General features: G+C 50.7%; 1 protein-coding gene across 1 annotated transcript; it reads right to left on the bottom strand.

The window, feature by feature from the left end:
* Nucleotides 1-158: 158 nt before the first annotated feature.
* On the bottom strand, nt 159-20,115 carry RPRD2 (regulation of nuclear pre-mRNA domain containing 2). Its single transcript, XM_054806303.1, has 11 exons — nt 19,526-20,115; nt 12,618-12,747; nt 10,919-11,019; nt 9,649-9,726; nt 8,281-8,333; nt 7,569-7,695; nt 6,632-6,807; nt 5,667-5,952; nt 4,948-5,223; nt 4,444-4,647; nt 159-3,761 (listed from the first exon to the last, which is right to left on the bottom strand). Exons 1-11 carry the CDS (start codon nt 19,743-19,745, stop codon nt 1,024-1,026), a joined length of 4,389 nt encoding a protein of 1,462 aa, XP_054662278.1. The 5' UTR covers nt 19,746-20,115; the 3' UTR covers nt 159-1,023.
* Between the last annotated feature and the right edge of the window lie 160 nt (nt 20,116-20,275).

Below are 20,275 nucleotides of genomic sequence, written 5' to 3' on the forward strand. Positions count from 1 at the left end.
GAGTCTAGCAACTAAAAAAAAAAAAAAACCAAAACAAAAAAAAAAAAAAATCAAGTAAAATTCCAACTTCATATAAAAGCCGCTGGCGGGGCGGCCCTGGGCAGGGGGGTGCTGCGCCCCGAGCCCCGTCTGCGCATTTTGAACGATCCGAGAGATGGAATTAAAAAGTGATTATTATATACACACACTTAGAAAGTCAACAGTGTTCCCGGGGCGAGGGGGGGGGGGAACAAAACAAAACAAAAAAAAACCACAAAAAAAAAAAAATCCAACCCCAAAATAACCCAAAATCCAACCAACAGACGACAGGTTTTTCCCGAGGGGGGGGGGCAGGCTGGGGACCCCTCCTCGCTCCCAGGGCGCGGGAGCCAAACAGTCCGGAGATCATCGTAGGGTGAGGCTTTTGTTATGGTTTGGTGTTTTTTTTTATTATTATTATTTTATTTTTTTGCCTTTTTTTTTTTTTTTTTTTTTTTTTTGTTGTTTTTTGCCAGAGGAGGAGCGGCGACCGTCGCTGCAGAGGAAGGCACGGGGGGGTGTGGGTGTGGGGGTCTCGGCCACCGCTTAGACCCTTCGCTCCTCCCTGCGGCAGCGATTTGGTAATCGGCTAAAAAACATCATCCCAACAGCACGCGTCATCTTTCCTTTCCGTTTTTTTAGGGGTTTTTTTTCTTTTTTTTTTTTTTTAAACTACTAGTGGAAGGTTTTATTTCAACAGCAATGCTTGTTCTTTTTGTTAAAAATTTTTTTTTTTTTTTTTTTTTTTCCTCTAGTCTCGCACCAACTGGGTGGGTTTAGGAAATAAACAACCGGGGGCAGGGGGGAATAAAATCCAAAAATAAAAAAAAAAAAGAAAAACAAAAACCAAAAACCACCAACCCAGAACATTTAATTTAGGAGAAAGTTATGGGGCTCTGGAGGGAAAGAAAAAAAAAAAATTAATATGGAAAAACCAAGTGAAAGCGCTACTCCGCTGCTCTCTACAGCGTCCGGATGCCTTCGCTCGGGAGCTGGGCGTCTGCTTCAGTACCTGGGGGGGAAGAAGGGGCGTTTTGGGGCGAAAAAGGGGGACCCCCCTCTCCCGAACGGCGGCCGGGGTCTTTTCAGGCTATGGAAGGGGTCTCTGCTGACGAAGGGCTCTCGCGGCCTGAAGTCAGCGCGGGGGGTTCTGACCAGCACCCCGCCACGGTTCCCACCGTCCCTGTGAGAGGGGGGTCCCAGACCGCGGGGTGTCCCCCCCCCCAGCTGCTCCCTGGAGAGGGGGGCGAGAGCCACGGCCTCACGGGTACGGGACAGGGGCGTCGCGGCGTGGTCCCGCTGTTGGGGCTGCGCCACCGGTTCCCGGGTTGCGGCGTGCACGGCGAAATGCTCTTTTATCGTCCCTTGGTGGATCGTACCGTGCTCCTTGGGGAAGGCGCCGGCGCCGTGCTCCACCGTCATGGGGGGAGGCGCGGGGAAGGGGACGCCGCCGTGTTCCCCGGCCGGCGGCGGTTGGGCAGGGAAGGGGACGCCGGCGTGATCCCCGGGAACGGGGGGCGGCGGGGGCGTGGGGAAGGGGACCCCGGCGTGCTCCACGGAGGGAGGAGCGGGGACGCCGTGGGGGAGCGAGAGAGGAGCGGAGGTTTCCTTCGAGAAGGGGTTGGTGTGATCCACCGACGGCATGCGGGGAGGGACCGAGTGATCCCTCGGGAACAGGCTGCCGTGGTCCTTGGGGGGGGCGGCGGGGGGCCCGGCGGGCGGACCCACGGGGTCACGCTGGAAGGGAGTCCCGTGCTCGATGGGAGGCGGCGCGAGGGGCGGCGGCGGCGGCATGTGGTGCTCGAAAGCGGGGCTGAAGTTATTCGTTCGGAAGTTGTTGACGCTTTCCTGGAAAGGCGGCACGTGTTCCTTGTACGGCGCCGGGAAACCGCCCATGCCGGGCAGCTCCGACGTACCCGAGGGCCCGTTATCGAAGGCGCTCCCGCCGCTGCTCATCTCGAACCACCCCGCCGCTCGGCTCGCCTCTCGCCCGTGTCCTCTGTTCCCCTTCCCCAGAACCCGGATGGATTCCACGGTCTGGATGGGTTCTCCCGACATCCCCCTGCTCGAGGCGTTGTGGTAACCCAGCGTTTCGATAGGGGCCCCTTTCTCCTCGGTGCTGTCCGGCAAGTCCAAGCAGGACGAGGAGACCCTTGTCTCTATGCGGTAGTGCTCCTCCTGCGGCTGCGGCTCTCCCTTGGAAGCTCCGGTCGGGCCGTGACCGGACAAACTCACCCCCTCGCCGGAGCTACTTTTGGAAATTTGGCCAAAATGTTTCTCCTCGGAGGGTTTACGGGAAGCGTTTTTGAGCATGTTCTTGAATTCGATGGTCGACGTGGCGGAAATGGAAGAACCCAAGGATTTCTCCACGTTCGCCGCGGGCGCTCTGCCCGCGGGGCTGGAGAGGGCGTTTTGAGAAGAGAAAAGCGAACGGTGGGGAATCGAGTGGGGCGAGTCCGGGTATTGCTTCTGCGAGAGGCCAGAGTGCACCACCGATTTCGATAAGTTGTTGTGATTGGAGTCCGGCGCGAAAAAAACGTCGTTCTTGCTGGGCGAAGGGGAGCCGTCTGAGGTGGAATCGTTTCCCCTGAGGCCGTAGCTCCCGTAAATCCCCGGAGACGACGCCAACGGGTCGCAGCTCTCGCTCTGATCAAGAATAGACCTCATCGACTGAGGAAAGGACGACTTCACGCCAAATTCTTGCGATCTTTGACCGTAGCTGGACAGGACCGGCTGGTACTCCGCAGCTTCAGAGAGTTTACTCGATTTCAAGATAGACTTGGCGGGTTTCTTCTCCAGGTTTAGCATGGCCGACGGAGGCGGCCCGGAGTAATCGAAGTCACGGTAATCTTCGTCTTCCTGAAAAGAGGTGTCTGGGTAAAATTTCTCCTGGGAGGAGTCCATTAAAGAGGAGGGTATCTCCATGCTGTCCGCAGACTGCTTGTAGAGGCCGGCCGGAGACTCTCTGCCGAGGCCGAAGGGCCGGTAGCTGTGCACGGAATTGGGAAGTTCTTGGGGATATCCGTCGTCCCGGCTCTGCAGAGGTGACCTCGTGCTGCTGGGAGTAGAAGAACCGGGGCTCATGATTTTTGACAGCAGGGAGATCGTGTCGACGTTGCTCGACGTCGGTTTGTCCATCATCTCGTCCTGGGTGGGCGTCCCGCTTCGCTCGTCGCGCACCGGTGTTCCGTCCACATTGTCCATGGAAGTGCTGGTAGGACCACGCTGGAAGTCAGACGCGTGACTTTCCGTTGCGATGCTGGACCCTAAACTGCTGAGAATTGGAATATTCAAGTTCAGACCGCTGAAGCCGGGATTTCCCTTCAAGAAATTGTGTATCTTCATCTCCAGGCTCGGAGAAGGGGGCTCCGATTCCAGCTTCGCTTTTGAAATTTCGGAGGATTGACCCAGTGAGGTTTCTGTTGGCAAAAGGGAAGAAGGACTGGTAGGGTGGGAACCGGAAAATCCCAGGGAATTGGTTGGTGGTTTAAAACTGGAGCTTGACAGCCCTGGGGTATGTCCAACGGGAGCCTTGTTAACTGAAGTTGAGGAAACCTCAGCTGTAGATGAGTTTGGAGAATAACCAAAAGTTTTGGATATAAAGGACTGAGTACTGGAAGGAATATTCCTCCCTTTCACACAAGGAACGGTCGTGTTGGCTGGCGACGCTGAAGTGCTCTGTGACGCAGTTTCGCTTGACTGAACGGTGTTTCCAGCAACACTCTGAAGTAAGGATGACAAACCTGGGGGAAAAAAAAAAAACCAACAAAACCCGCTGCATTCAGATATTCAGACAAGAGGCAAATCGTTATTTGTATCGCAGATGATGTTCCTTAGAATTACTTCATGTTTCAGCCAGGAAAATGACTGGATTTTGCTGCGTTAATACCGACGTCAGCACCCACCGAGGTGCAAACTTTTGCCAGAGGCTCGGATTGGTCTATAAATATGAATTACAACATACATCTGAGTAAGTCGGGTACTAACTCACCCTGGCTTTGTAGCCAGGCGTAAAAAAATACCGCGCTACTGACCAGGGTTACACGCACGAGGAGGTGCGGGAGCAGCACCTGTGGGAAGTTTTCTGCTCTAAAAAAAGAAAAGAAAACCGTTCTCGGAAGCGCAGGGAAAGCACAAAAACCTCTCTCGGTCTCCTGTCCCCGTTCACCGCCTTTCCACAAAGCGTTCTGGGTAAGCACGCTTCGGTCACGGCAAAAATACAAAGATGTGCAGGAAAGTAATAACTCACTGGTCCGTAACAGGTATGTTACCTGAGAATAAGTTATCTGCATTTGCCAAAGACGTAACGCATTCCAACCAAGTTTTTCTCCTTTTGTTTTCCCTTTAGGATAAGCGCAGCAGCACGTTTCAGCGCGGCCGCTGCCAGCAAATACCCAGTTATTCCCTCAAGACCCACTCCGGTACCTTGCAATGCTGGTGCAGTCTGAGTCTGGGTTTTGGAGAGAGCAGACAAAATACTTTCAGGAGTTATTTCCACTTTGGAGAGAATATTTGCTAAGGGATTGGAAGGAGCAGATGGCGTCCCCATGACGGGAGTCTTCAGGCCACTGGTAAGAGCTGTTGGGCTCGTCGGGGTTCCTGGAGAAGGTCTCGAGGCGGGACTGACACCTAGGACGGAAGCACACACCACTCACGTACGTTCGATTCGTTAACGCAAGCTTTTTTTAAGCTTTTCTAAGCTTTTTTTGGCTCAAGTTTTCCACAGATACAACTGCAGCAGAGCTCCACCGAGCGCAAGCAAGATGCTCACGAAGCCGGCAGTCGTGTGCGAGAGAGACCGAGCCAGATCTTTTTAGTAGTAACTCTTTCGTGTTTATTTTGAGACAATTAAAGCTTTAAAAAGATTACAAAACTCCGTTGTTAGCTCCATTAACCGAACAGCTGGGCTAGCGTCGCTTCAGCACTCACCTGTATTTTTCATTACGGAAGTTAAACTGCTAAGAATGGAGCTGATCTTTGCCAGGTCCACGTTGGCCAGGTTGGGCAACGCAAGCGCTGGCGACGGAGCGACGGACGCTGTGCTCACCGCCTTCGGAGCCGGAGGAGTCGGAGGAGTCTGGGCGGGCGTCGTCACCGTCACCGAAGTCGTGCCTGCTGCAGCAGTAGACGGCACCGCTTTGGGGACGCTTTCGGTCTTCGCGGGTGTCGAAGTCGGAGCAGCCTGCTTCTCTTTCCTCTCTTCCACTGCACCGGGGAGAGGGAGAACAAGACCAGAACCGTCACTCGGAGCAACCTCATCTACTCGAAGACGTCCCCGCTCATCGCAGGGGGTTGGACTCTAAAGGTCCCTTCCAACTCAGACCCATCTGTGATTTTGCGAGTCTCTGTCCCCGAAGGATTACTTGGGGTACGGGATTTTCAACGGGATCCTCATCATTAGGCATGTTAGGTCTGATTCCCACCGGCTACGTAAAAAAACCCGTATTCGATGAGCGGTTTGGGAGAGGGGAACAACTGCAGCTGGATTGGGACTTCCCTGCTTGCGTCAGGAGACTGGGGCAGGAGATCGAAACCCAACAGCACCAATTTGCAGCCCAACACGGGCTTCGCGCAAACGAGGCTTGGGTGGGCTGTTTTGTCTCGATGTAATTTTTACACGCTTACTCTGCTGTTCCCCCCGAACATACCGATAATTTTAGATGTATCATCCTCCACGTCAGAGAGCTCCATGTCTTCCACATCCCGATTATCTGTCACAGGCTCCGGAGATATCGTCTTGCGGCTTCCAACCACTGGAGACCGGGAATTATCCTCTTCCCCCATCCCCTGAAAAGGGGACTCGGAACCCGTTGGAGACGGGGCGTCCATACTTGGAGAAGGGACAGGAGACTCCTCCGGATCAGGAAGCGTTGCTTTCAACTGGTCTAGCTTTTTCTTTAGATTGCTCACTCGATTAGCAAATGTTTTATAAGCCTAAGAAAGAAAGGACATTGGACTGATTATCTTTTACAGGAAGAGAGCGTACCTCAATCACTTCCCTAACGAAGAAGCACACGGCCTTAGAAAACCGTTTCCAATTACCTGTACCCTGCAGTGAGAACTCTGCCGTAACAACTCAGCTTTTCGGTGTGACTTGCAGAGCGAGGACCACGAAAAAAGGGGAAGGTAAAACCTTTTTCCAGCAACTTAAACCAATTTTCATTAAAAACTCCATGCTTTTTAACAAATATGCTGCCAGTTTGGGGTTGGGCTTTTTTTGGTGTGTGCGGGGTGGGCTGGTTGTTTTTACAATGCTTTACTGAATTCTTTCTTTGTTCATCTAGTTCACGTATTGATCACAACTTGCGTACTCTCCAGAATTTAGGATTTGTTAGACTAACTGTAATTTTGCCCCCCCGTTTAAAAATGCAGAGGGGCTACAAAATTCCAACAAGACACAAGAATTGAGCTTCCGACCCTTGGATTTTTGTAGCACCTCCTTTTCTCACCCGACACCTTGACTCTGCTCTCTTTTGAAACCGTCTGTACAACAACCGCGCCAAATTTCTTCGTTCGTGAATAGCGATGACGCATCTTCTAGCTCCTGAGACGCTTAGCAAACACAGGCAGACGTTAGTCCGCCCGAGGAGGAATCGAGGAAAAGCGTACTTACATTTGCTACCACCTTGACTTCTTTATACTGTGCTTCATAAAATATCCCGGCGTTCTCCAGGGCTTCAGTGAGAGAAGGACCATTTTTCACTTGCTTGTCTAAGCCATTTACAAACTCTTCCAGCTTCGAACTTGCTTCTTCAAACTCTTTGGAGAACTTCTTTCCTCCCGTTTTGTCTGCAAGGAGATTTAACACCATGTAAATAAGCTGCAACCTGCCAAAGGGGAAATCAGCTCTCAGAAGCGCGTCCTCAACAGCAGCAACCGGGAAGTTCAGCCAACCAACGCCGCATCGTGCCGTACTTTTTTTTGGAAGAGTCAAAAAAATCTTGAATTTTTCCTTCGTTACCATACTCCAAGGGTTCCTGACATCACCGGGGTTCACAACATCTACGAGTTACCGTGACTGTGACCGCTTGCAAAGACTGCGGTCACGGATTGTCCAGCACAGCTAGAGCTATCTGCAGTTTTACAATTAAATTTCCTGTTAATATGGCTCAACATAACTCTGTTCGTTTACCACTAATAAGCGCTGCTTGCTACCAGACCCGCAGCTGGCATTCTCAACCGTAGCCACCGATGGATGTCTTAATTAACTTCAATCCCAAATTATTTAAGGGGTTCTGAACACGTTAAGAACACTGCATGTTTTAACAATATACGAGGGCGAGTCTGAATAGTACAAAATACATCTTCGTCGCTTCTGCTTTGTTTGAGCTCCGTATCTGCGGGTTTCTAAGAACAGGTTCAACTTAACAACGGTTTTAGGCTCCTGCTTGGTGGTTCTTAACGGCACTTTGAAATTTTGACATTTTACAGACACAGTCTGATTTCTGGGCTAAGGCTGAGCAGAACCGAGGAGCTCCTACAACTCTCAGGATACATATCTGCGCCTCCTTCAATTACGTCGGGTTTTGTACGTTATAGGCTGCCTTTACCTTTTAAGCATTTAAGTGTTTCAGTGCTGCACACATCCACTCTCATAGTGGAAAGCTGCTTCTCTTTCAGTTCTATCTGGTCTTCCGAGCGCTTATATAATAACAATTCATCAATGAGAGACTGCGGCTGAAAAAAAAAACCAAACAAGAAAAGCATCCTCATCACATTCCGTGGAAGAGAAGCCCTGCCGCACAGCGCTAACAGCACAGACCTGCTTCGGCGACAAACAACGCTCTGGTTCAAGAGTGTTTCCAAATGAGAGCTAAGGCAGAAACGAACCGCGGGAATCTCTGGATTTTTTTTTTTTTTTAATCTCAAGTCAAACCGATCAGCGGACTCGGGCTCAGGCAGGGGCTGTAATTCTCCAAGTCTGTGATGGTTTTGAGTAGGGACAGGTCTTTTTCCTTGTCTTTTTTTTTTTACCCTACTAGTGCCCATGCACTCCATTAACACACCTAATTTAATTAAATTTTTTGCCACCAACTCCTCAGCCACCCTAAACTCCTCCTTCACTAGGACGACCTGACCGTACCAACAGCCAGCCCCTCAGAACTGAAACATTTAGCAGGCGTTAGATGCCAAGGAACAAAAAGACACTGAACGCTCGAGCTTCTCAACAAGCTTACACTGCTGGTGGATGTAAACTACGCAAAAGCTACAGCCCAAGGACGGAGGTTAAGTGCAACAGAGTATTCCCACTTGCAGACTTACTCTGAATTCAGCAACAATCTTGGACTTCAAAGCAGCTTTCGGGTTTGTGGATGCTGTCGGAACAAAGAAAAAGTATCAAGAAACTCAGGAACTACACCCCGACTAAAAGTAAGTTCTAATAAAAAAATATTTTAACATCATTCAATGAAAAATTCGTAGGCTGTTGTTACTCATTACATTTTCCCCTCCACACAAACGTCCCTCAATGCTCCGGGCTTGCCATTAGCTAAACGGGACACGGTCACGTGCAGCTAGATTCTGACAGGTCAACAAATTATGCTATTGCTTTTTATATAATTTTATTTTTAACGAGCTCTAAAAATTTACCAGGCATACCTTTTCCAGCTGGGAAGAGAAGTTCCCTGCAAGGGTTGATCTAACAGCCTTACCCGATGAGTTTGTACCTCTCTACAAGGAAGGTAATGTTATTTCCTAAGTGCCAGACTTAGAGCTGACACACACAGCCCAGAGTTTCCCTCGGACGGGGTCTCCCTTTGGTACTTCCTAGGCCTAACCGTGCTCTCAACCTTAAAAACTCTTACACCTCTATTCTGACGTCTTATTATAGCGGGGGGAACGAATCCTACTATCGAGAGACGCAAAAATCCATTGGTTTCTGAACAAAACGGGAGAAATATCTGGGAAGAAGCAAAACGCTAAAACCTTCAGACACACCCAACACAACACGTTTTGGGTTGGGAAAGCAGCTTGTGATGTTAAGCCAAGTAATAAAGTTTCCAAACTCTCTTGTTAACCTTCTGATCTCGGCACTTGGACAGGCGGGTGCACGCCACATCTCACACCTAACGTTCCACCGTCTCACTTTACGGATTGTTCAAGGCTTTAGCGTACAATGAAATTAGTAAAATTGGTATATTATAAATGCATTTCCCGCTAGACTGCGCTCCCGGTACTGTTAGACGCCAAAGTTCTTTATCTGCACTGCCAGCTTCCAGTTTTCTTTTATCCTAGCACCTAGTTTGGTGCTGAAGACGCGATCCTGAGCACAAAGGTAGCGTCCACCTCCTGCTGCCAAAGTACACAGTTCTGTCTGTCTTCTCTCCACCTCTGAATAGTCTAACGCCAGTTTCCAAGAGGTTCCACCAGCTCTGTCCTCTACCATTCATAACCTCTGCTCTCATAAAGATTTATTATTATCAGTTTTTTCCTTTCATGCCTTTAAAAAGTGGTTTTCTAGCAAAAACTAGTACTTTATGTATTAGTCTGTAAGGAGCTTTACAAGCCTGGAAGACGTAGGCTGGCTCGTGTTTTAGTCCAGTTACTTTGCCCAGTTTGGGCTAGCCTTTCTTCTGTTCCTCAAGAAGGCAATTTCTATATTAATTCAGAGAGTTCACATTGTTTCCTTACTTTGCGATTTCTTCCACGGCTTATTCGGTTGTTTGTTCAGAGTTTCTTTCAGCTGCTTCTGAGTTTTGAAAGTGGTACCTGGAAAACATTTAATTTTTTTTTTTTTTTTTTTCCCCAGTCTGGCATTATGGGATTCCTTTAAGAATCTGGTTTTGGTACCATACGGTTGGCATGGTAAAAAAACCCCCAAAAATCCAGTGAACAGAAATTTGTTTTAAAACACCTAGACCAACTTCCGTAGGTGAGCTGCTGGATGCCCAAGAGAACCTAAGTTTACTCAGGAATACAGCAACCTCTGGGATGGTCTTCCAATTTTAAATCAAGTTTCTGTTTGCCCTTACACTAAGACAGTTCAAAAATGACAGTAATGAGTAAAAAGGGAAAACAGAATGCATCTAAAAATAAAACTACACCGCTCGGCTCTATGAAATCAGCATTCAACAGGCAAGTAAGACAAGTTGGGAAGATAGCCACAGTGCCTGATTTTTACAAGTTACAAAAAATTAGAGATTTCGGAACGTGTGCATGAACTTCACTTCTCAACGCCCAACTAAAGCCTTTTCACGTGTCAAAGCCTGAACCCGAGACACCGTGTTTCTCCTGCCATGACGGCGACCAGCTCTCAAACCCACACCTGAGGATTTCCTGAAGCACCTTTAGCTCTTAGTGACGTAACCAAGTAAAGCAGAAACGTGGACTAATTTCCTTCAAGTATTTGAGTATCGGCTAAGTTCTGATTTTAACCGACTACACGTGTTTCCAGTTCACATTAGCCATTTCAGCTTTTAAGCTGAGTTCTTTCCTAAGTACTCCAGGACACTTCACCCTCCAAAAAGCTTTGCTTCCAGCCTCTTTCCTACACCACAAATATTAGTAGTAAAAACAACTTATTGCTCAAACTGATTAGAAAGGGAGGAAGCCGCCTCTGTTCCTCGTCCCACCGTGGCAGCTGAGAGTCAGCTCACGCTCAGAGAAAGAGCCGGGGACACAGGGCGCCGTGTCCAGGGCTTGTAGGAGCACTTTCATTCCACGTTCTATTTATTCTCAGCTGGAATAATTCCAGCTTACGTGAAAGGATTCAGAGAAAGGTACAAAATAAAACGTGAAGCAGATTAATTCAGCGCTGCTACTTTAAAGTCTGTGCAAACGCAGAAAGAACAGATACACGCAATAAACTCATTTTACTCAGCGATTCCAGACGTTTTCTTTAGCCTCACCAAGCTCACGCTTTAGTTTGCAAGGTAAGAAATGCAAAGGGTGAGTAACTTACTCAGAGCTTCTTTTAGTGCCAAAATGGTTTCCTCAGGGTACACATTTCTGTCCTCCCAGATTTTGAAGATTCTTTCGATAGATTTGGAAACGGATGGATCCCTGGAAAAAAGAAGAGCATATTGGGTTTTCTCCCCCCCCCAACACACTGTAATTTCTTTGCATAATAATGTAAATAATCATTTAAATCAAAACTTTATAAGAGCCTTCTCTCTCTCTGACAACTTTACTTCTACTGCAAGGGGTCCCAGTGAGACCAAGGCAGCCAGTCCACATGCTTGGAGTTAAGCATACGCACACTTCCATATCCTAACGGATCAGGGCCCTTTTTTTGGGTAAAATTAGAAGGTTTCAGAGCAGTAGGAACACCAACAGGATTTCTCTGAAGCTTTTCTTCATGGGGAAAAAATTTTTTTTGTTACTCTTCCATTTCTATATGGATGCTCTGGGGAAAAAAGTGATTATTCCGGGGGCGGGAAATAAAATACTACTCTCTTCACAGAGAAGAGTAACTACTTCAGAGAGAAGTGAGTGTATAGCAGGTGATCTGTGGTGTTAAACTTCATCAAGGAGACGAGCTCTCCCACTCATCTCTGATCACACAAGCCTTGGGAGTCAAGCAACATAAGAATCTCCAAAGAAAGGAAGGAGTCAAATAGCGTATCTCATCCAGGTGCTTCTGTTTCAAGGAAAAAACCTGATATATAAAACATCTGCAAGGAAGCGTGCTCTCCTTCGATTCCTGAGGCAACACAAGGGCACAGACCCTCTTGGGATAAGAGAGGAAATGAAAAACGTATGACCAGAGCAGTTGTCACCTTGCTGAACACCCAAACGAAGAGCACTTTCTGTAAAAAGACCCAAATTAAAGGTTCACGCTCCCTGAATTTAGCACTCCGAGGGCAGCACACAAGCCTGAACCCTGCCAACAACCAGAAGCAACTGCCCCAGAGGACTCGAGCTCGGAATAATAAACTCTAATTGGAAAGCGAAGCTGCCGCCACCGCTCCCTGTAGGACCCGGGTGGCTGCCGGCACCGTCGCAGGGCTCCAAATTCGGAGCAAAAGGTGCTTCACCAAACCGGTTGCTTCACCTAAGCAGCAATCCGACTCGAGTTGGAGCCCTGCTGCATTCACGTTCCAGCTCAGTGCCCCGAGAAAGAGCGATGCGTATTTCTGGCCACTTTTACTGCTTTTTAAACAGATCGGAAGAAGGTTGGTCATCGAGATTCTGTCGTGGAGCGACACTGCCGTCCCTGGCCATGCAAAGCTTTGCAGAGGGACAGACAGAATGACATCACAGGGCCAGCGAGGTGTACGTGGGTCTCCTCAAAGCTGAGCCCTCCCCTGAGTCTGTCGCTGTCACCGTCACACCCCCCCCCCCCAAGCAGCCACACAAGCCATCGCTGCCTGCACACGAGCAGGCAGGGGAGGGCAGAGCTGCAGGGCACGCACGTATTGGTGCAAGATTTGCCCCTCGCACCACTTCACGTGGTAATTTTACTCAAATGAGACCCCCACGCAAATTAAAAGCCAGCTCTACGCCCGTTCTAGCACACTCCTTGTGGAGAAGCTCAAACCCACACAGTTACTCGAACAAAATCCTTGAAATTTTGCTCATGTTTCTAGAGCATTTGAGACATCAGAAGAAAAACTTCACATTTTTTGAGACATTCCACCTTCCAACACATCGTTACTTACTTCACTAACGAAGCAGCTTCAGGAAGCACTTCTGCAAACGTATCACGAAAGACAATCGCATTTTTTCTCTTGCAGTTCTGTATAACATCATTGGCCAAGTAAAAAAGGTTCAGTCGATGAGGAAAGGCAGCTAAAGACAAAAAGAAAATTCATATTCATCGTCAAGTGGAAGAAGTCACGTCAGCCCCATTTTGATAACTACGTAAGTGCCTGCTTTTGGGGGGCGGTTTCAGCATTTCTGTCAATGGCACGTCCAATGGTCAAAACTGGGGACTAGAGAGTAAATCTTCAATTGACAAATCATTTCCAGATCTCCCCAAAAACTATATGTTCGGTAACATCAAGCCTCGACCCTGACTTGGGTTTAGAAAGGACACAAAAAGCCGTTGACCCTGCGCTGTTTCTACGATACCAACTGCAAAAGGAACCGTACAGCCAGAAAGATCAGCATCGCCTGCGGTAAGAGGTTGAACACAAACTGGCACGAGCTTCTGCAGGGGAAAAAAAACCCAACCGCTCCAGAGCACGGGTCTGGTCTGATCTCCGAAGCTCCAGCGTCACCCCTTCTGGCCACTGCCTCAGCGCACTCTCCCGTTCAATAATTTAGGGGCCACTTACTCATATTTTCTAAGAATCATCATGTATAAATCTCCTTCTTTTTTTTTTAAGCTGTAATGGCTTAAAAAGTCTCTAAGATTGGCGGCTTTATCGGGGAGATTTCACCAGGCACATACCTATGTCCAGAGGACACTTACCACAGACAGGGAGAGACTTTTTCCACATGCCTTTAAAGGCCTCCTATTAATAAACCAATGTTTATTAATATGTTTAATAAGCGCTGCCGGTTCCTCGGATGCAGCTGCCTGGACGGCCTTTACCGATGTACGATTTAATGCCAGCCAGGCACCAGCTTTTGTGTGGCACACAAAGGACCCCGGATCCCCGTCCCTTCTGCTCCGGAGATCGATTTCTCCAAAACTGCTTCCCCTGTCCCCGCTGAGCCGGCATTGACCTTCGCACCCAGACCTCCCACCCACAGTCGTACTCCAAACAACGCACCTCTGATCTTCCTTATATTCAGCTCCAAATTTAATTATTTCATCAAACCTCTTCTTCAGTCGGCCAGTAACAGTGCTTGTAGTGCAGTAAGCTCATCCACATGCTAATTAGCTTCTTCACTTAATTTAATGACACAACACGAGGATTTAAATATAGGAACGGTGACAATAGACAGTTTTGTTTCACGTGCCCGTGAGCTCTAACAGGCTCCCACCTTCTCCGCGTTACAACCCCTCCGGCTGCGCCCCAGTTGCATCAGTCATCAGAATTTTTATCTACAAATCCCTTAATTCTCGATTCCGCTTCATTTTCCAGTCGTCCTGACCTTGGCAGAGCCTGTTCCCATGGCACGGCTGCACCTCGCAGTTATCCTGGTCCCTGGCTTTCCCGTCGGGAAGCTCTTAGCATCATCCCTGGTGCAGAGCCCTTGGTGGGAGCTTACTCTCACTGACACCACTCCTGCGTTCACAACCTGTTGCAGAAAAACCCCAAAGCACTCCCTGCAGCAACTCAATCTCCGGCAGCTCCATGATCTCCTCCTGCTCAAAGTCAACCAGAAACAATCACAGACTGGTTTGGGTGGGCAGGGACCCCACAGCCCACCCAGTGCCACCCCTGCCGTGGGCAGGGACACCCTCCACCAGCCCAGCTTGCCCAAAGCCCCATCCAACCTGGCCTTGAACACTGCCAGGGAGCCAGGGGCAGCCACAGCTTCTCGGGGCAACCTGTGCCAGGGCCTCAGCACCCCCACAGGGAAGAATTTCTGCCTTCTCTCTCATCTACATCTACCCTCTTTTAATTTAAAGCCATTCCCCTTGGCCTGTCACTCCCTGCCCTTGGCACCAGCCCCTCTCCAGCTTTCCTGTAGCCCCTTTAGGGACTGGAAAGGGCTCTAAGGTCTCCTCGCAGCCTTCTTTTCTCCAGGCTGAACAAGCCCAGCTCTCTCAGCCTGAGGTCTCCACAGCAGAGGTGCTCCAGCCCTCGCATCATCTCCGTGGCCTCCTCTGGCCTGGCTCCAACAGCTCCATGTCCTTCTTGTGCTGGGGACCCCCAAGCTGGACGCAGCACTGCAGGGGGGTCTCACCAGTGCAGAGTAGAGGGGCAGAATCCCCTCCCTCAACCTGCTGCTCACGCTGCTTTTGACCTGTGCGGGTCCCTCAGGACAGCATCCCTTCCCTCCAGCATGCCAACGGCATCACGCAGCTCGGCGTCGTTGGCAACTTGACGAGAGCGCGCTTGATCCCACTGTTCATGTCGCCAGGATTTTCACAAAACTCATTCACACCTTAGACCGTGCCTAAGGAAAAGCCACTACATGAGTATTTTCCAGCTCACACGCTTTTATTAGAAACTAATTGTTAAATTTTATCACCCATCTCTTTTCCAACGTTCCTCTCTGATGCAGAGCAGAGAGGGTCAGCGGCCACCGACAGACTTCTGGCAAGGAGCCCATCAAAGTAGGAGCGTAGCCACAGAAATAGGGAGTTAGATCATTTTTAGTATACTGAATGCAAGTATTTAAAAGCCTTATTACAAAGTGTATGGGAAGCTGGGCCTGAAACGCTGGTGCTTTCTGTGACTCCTCTCCATACACAACTCTTGCCTGTGCTCTCACACACCTTTCCTGCAGAAGGGCTCAATCTCGGACGAGGAATCGGCACCGAGGAAGCAGACCCAGGTCCAGCACTGAGCAGCAAGCTTGCTTTAAAAGCTCACGTCAGCAACATTTTGACCGTATGAGCTCTACGCTGACCTACCGATATTAAGGGATAATTTAGCAAGTTGTTTGTTCGAAACAAAGATCTTTCACAGAAGGCAGCCTCTTCAGGAAAGCAAAGCTGAGGATACATGCAAAGGCTTTTTGGTTTGATGGTCAAATCCTCAACAGGTTGATGCTGTGAAGCGAAGAGCCTCCGAGAGCCCCTACAAGTGGCAACGATTCTTCTTCCTCGTTGCTGGTGCCCGAGTGTCACTACAGACCGGTGGGTGAGCAAGAAGAGTCGTCCAGCCCTAAACCCGGGGCAGGAACAGCATGATAGGTCGAGGGGACAGCCAGCTCCCCACGGCCAAAGGTGCAAGACCCGAGCCAGCCACTGCTGCCCTCGCCAGCACCGCAGCCGGATTCTCACCTCTAACTTTGCTCCTCACGTACTTCCCAGCTATTTTTTTGCTGAAGGTGCTTTTCATCATTGCCACCGGGCTATTCCAACACCTCTTCGGCAGCTGTCAAGGAGCCTCAACTCCCATGTCCCAGAACATGCTTTTATAGCGACAAACCCAAGGATTCGTTACCAGAAACTGTTATTTACAACCTTCACCCTAAACAATTTGGAGCCAGGTTTCCCCAAAAAGCCAGCTTCAGTATTCTGTCAGATCATCATCCCATCCAAATGGGTTTTCTGTGATTTAATGAAATCCCAGCACTCCATTGCTAATTCACCCATATCCCGGTGATGTCATTCAACAGCAGAAATAGCGTTGATTTCCTATCTTCTGACACAACGCAATACAAAACAGATCTTGAAGGTATATAAACCTTTGATTTAAACAATTCAATGTACAGACAGCCTTCAAACGCAGCAGAAAAACCCAAAGTTAACTTCAAGACAAATGCCATAAGGAGCACAGCTTGCACCATCACCTCCGCCACCGTTTCCACAAGGCTGAACACGGACCTCAGCCAAAGCAGAATTAATTTAGCTCCTCGATTTAGCACTAATATTTATAAAACAAGGTTCATCCAAATCGCACAGTAGGAAAAATGCAGGCTGGACCAATACTTTGGCTACGGACAAGCTGCACAAAGAAAACCAAGCACCTTTGTGTCCAAAACGCACTTTGTACAAGGGGTTTCAACCACATTATGCAACTGGAGGTATCTCATGGGTGAACGGCTTCTGATCTACCCTTAGACTGTCTCAGCTTAAACCGGAGACAAAATATAGACAAGAAACAGGAAATTTTATAACTGAGCCCACCCCAGTTTTTTGCTCAGCTCCAGGACAGCCACTGGCTCCACCGACAAACGTCTCCGGGCAGCCGGCATGCAACGTGTCCAATTTAACTCGCATTTAAGAACCGCTTGCGTGGACGCAGTGACAGGACGACCCTCCTGCAAGAAAGCTCTGGATTCACAACGGACCCTTCCCAGAGGTACGGTTATCGCAGCATTACCTCGCAGAAGCATTTGTCACGAAGCCGTGACCAGCTCACGCTCAGGTCAAGTCGCGACCCGGGAAGGGAGATGCCCACGCCAAGAGCAATATATTTAAATACCAGCACTCTTTTTTTTTTTTTTCCCCCCTTCTCCTGAAAGGACCAAAACCTTTGTCCAAATAGTCACATACCTCTCTGGTTTCACATCAGTTGAAACAAATATCTAAGAGCGAAGCACAGTAAAATCTGTCAAGATACGGTAAAATGCAAACTCAAGGAAATATCCACAGCAAAACGCAGCCGTTTCCTATCAAGAGTGTGCACGGGGAGAGGGACCAACCACCCCCCCGGGGCAGGAGCACCCATGAGACCTCCAACGCTTGGGCAAAATCCCTTCACAGCCCGAGGCAGGAGCACCAACACTGCCCCCCCCTCCAGCCCAACGCCTCCTTACTTTGATTTATAGAGGATAAAGAATAAAAAGGCCAATTTTCCCACACACACGCTTGACATTTTCTACAAGAAACTGCCCTCAGCCCAACGTCAGCATTGCTGGAGAGACAGCAGGCAGGAACTGCCCTGCTCGGGGGTCTCACGCTTCACAGAGATGTGCGTCTAAGGGGTACGAAGGCACTTCTACCCGATTAAACGCAGGTGTCTTCGTCTTCACCAGGACAGAGCACCGAGATACAGCCCCCGATCCCACCACCTCCATCCTTTGCATGGATCTCCCTGGAAAAAGCAGCTTTTAAGCATTCTTACAAGTTTTAGAGTTACAATATTTAAAAGCTAGGAAAGGAACTCAAAAGCAAGCTGTACTCGTCGTTGTTATTATCACTGAACTCTTCTGGTTGGGACCATGACTTTTGGCTGCGTGAGAACGTGAAGAGGCTGCGGGGTCCTCGGGGCAGAGAATGAAGTGTACCATGAAGGGAAAAGCAGGAAAAAAAAAAAATCCCATATAAGTGGGAAGTAACCAAATAATCAGGGCTCAGGGCACAGCAGCATCACAGCCGCTGTCAAGGGTTGTTTTAGCTGGTACCTCGGATAAGATGGTTAAGGAGGAACTTAGACAAACACGAGGGTTGTTGAGGAGAGATTCTCGCAAGGGCTGCGCAAGGAAAGCCTTGAAAGCGCTCGTAACAAAATAAAACAAGAAGTCCAGGCTCGTACCAAGGGCTCAGAAGCAGGAGTCCAGCAGTGGACATGAGCCTGCAAGTGGGAACAATTAATTTACTTTTGATGAGCTTGGGAAGGAGTAACGGAGGAGTGCAAGGGAAAAGGAAGGGGCAGTGCCAAAGCAGCGTCTCTGGAAGCGCAGCTGCCTTGGCCAGGAGCTGAAAGACAAATGTCAGCCATGGAGAAGCGGCAGGAGTCCAGGGAAGAGTCTCTACTCCACAAGCCAGCGGGACAGGAGCTGTAGGATGATAAACATGGCTCTGTGCTCCTGGGCAAAGCAAGGATCTGCCCTAAGGTATAAGCAGGAACCGAGGACCTGCATCGTGTTGAGCCTGACCTACAGCGAGACGTTCACCGAGGTTCTAGAGAGGAGCCAAGACGGCAGCTGTGACAAGAGACGCCAAGTCCAGAGGAGCCTGCACGTCCCGAGGAGAAACAGGAGCTGGGGCACGCTCAGAGCGAGAGGAAGAAGAGGACCGAGGACAGTCCCGCAGAACCCCACTGGTGACAAGGGCTGTCAGAGGGAAGAGGATTTCCAGGAGAGGTGGGCAACAACAGCAAGGCAGGATGGGCCAGGGCCAGTTTCTCCTCACCACCAGGTTGGTACGGACCAGAGAACAGCCCTTGGGCTCTTACCTTACTCTCTTTAATTGCGTGATGTACAGACAAGAAAAAACATAAATCGAAATTCAAGGGAAGAGGACCCTCCACGTTTTGCAGAAGGGCCTCACCAGAGAAAACAAACTATCCCAAACTTTACAAAAGGTTTAGCACAAACCAGAGCAACGCTTTGGGATGGGAACGTTATCTTTGTCTTACTGCAAAGCTTACTTTAACTCCTGCCACAACAGGCAAAACCTTCACACAGCAGAGAGACAAGCAGAGATAACGCCACCTTGTTTAGACTCATGAAAACATTAACTTTCCCACTCTCGGGTCACTGCCGCGTCGCCTGCGGGCGCTCACCGAATCCGAGCGTTGGCACCCAATACTTATTTGTGCCTACAACAGGCTGCTTTGCCCATGGAAGAGGACAGGGACACCCCAACAATGCAGAAGGCATCCTTCCCCTCGGCTCTCAAAATAACGTTTTAGAAGATCCCGGGCAAACGCACGCAGAATTTATGAGGCTGGTGGTGCCACCGTTCAGGTGCAGTCACGCAAATTTGTGTTTTTTTTAAAGCGTGCCAAGGTGATGCTGAGCAGAAACCCCACCGACAGATTTCCGAGCGATCGCAGAACCTCAGATTTCAGTTCTCTGCCTGATGTCACGTCCAAAACCTCCGGCACGGCCGCCTAAGCTGCACCCCATCTCCATCCCCCCTCCCTGCGGACCCCCCACCGCAGCCAGCGGCGGCCGACAGCCTCCTGCCCCACGCACCCTCCTCACCCCGACAGGCACCGGGTGAAGCGGGACGAGACTACGGGGAGGTGGACAAGCACCTGCCCGAGCACAAGGGACGCTCCCCCCGGTGTCGTCTCCCCCCCCGCCCCCACCGGCGCCCCGCACTCACAGCGGCGCAACCACTTCATCCAGTGGTAGACGATGGTGCTGTGATGCCGCTTGTTCTCCAGGCACCATGAGGAGAGACCCTGGATGGACTCCATCGTGTTGGTCACCGCCTGCAGCTTCCTGTCGAGCGAGGCCTCCAGCGCGCCGGCCGAGGAGGAGGAGGCGGCGGCCGAGGAGGAGGAGGAGGAGGCCCGGCCGCCGCCTCCACCGCCCGCCGCCATCTTCCCGCCCTGCTCGCCCAGCCGGGCCGCACGGACGGCGGCGACGCGGGACTCCCCGCTCCGTTCTCGGCCCGGCGGAACGCGGGCGGCGGCGCCTCAGGAGACGGCGGGGCCCGCCGCGGTGGGGCGGGGAATGCGGCAACCCGTTGAGCTGGGCCGAGGAGAGGCGACGTACGGCGACGCCGCCCCGAGGGCGATCGCTCGGTCGCGGCCCGTCGGGTCCGTCTCGCTACCCCGGGACGGCGGCTGGGAGCGGCGGCGGCGGAGCCGCGGTCACCGACCGGCCCCCCCCGCACGCAGCGCCCGCCCCCCCGCCGCCATTTTGTGCCGGGCTCCCTCACACGGGCCGCCGCGGCGCCCCCCCGCCCCTCTGCGCCTGCGCCGCCGACTGATCACGCCTGCGCCTTCCCGCCCGGCTCCACTGCGCCTGCGCTATGCGCCCCGCCCCTTTGCGCGCGCGCGAGCCCCCCCTCAGCTCGGCGCGCCTGCGCTGTAGCCCTCCCCCCTCCGCCCCCGCCGTACAAGATGGC

This window comes from Grus americana, chromosome 29 (assembly GCF_028858705.1).
Source record: "Grus americana isolate bGruAme1 chromosome 29, bGruAme1.mat, whole genome shotgun sequence".
Classification (NCBI taxonomy): domain Eukaryota; kingdom Metazoa; phylum Chordata; class Aves; order Gruiformes; family Gruidae; genus Grus; species Grus americana.

Excerpts from the sequence above, each read along its gene's own strand:
- RPRD2 (XM_054806303.1), bottom strand. The coding sequence starts at position 19,745 with ATGGCGGCGGGCGGTGGAGGCGGCGGCCGGGCCTCCTCCTCCTCCTCC. Across the intron at positions 8,334-9,648 it reads GCCGTGGAAGAAATCGCAAA|CATCCACAAACCCGAAAGCT; the intron begins GTAAGGAAACAA and ends TTGTTCCGACAG. Across the intron at positions 6,808-7,568 it reads AACACTTAAATGCTTAAAAG|ACAAAACGGGAGGAAAGAAG; the intron begins GTAAAGGCAGCC and ends ATCTCCTTGCAG.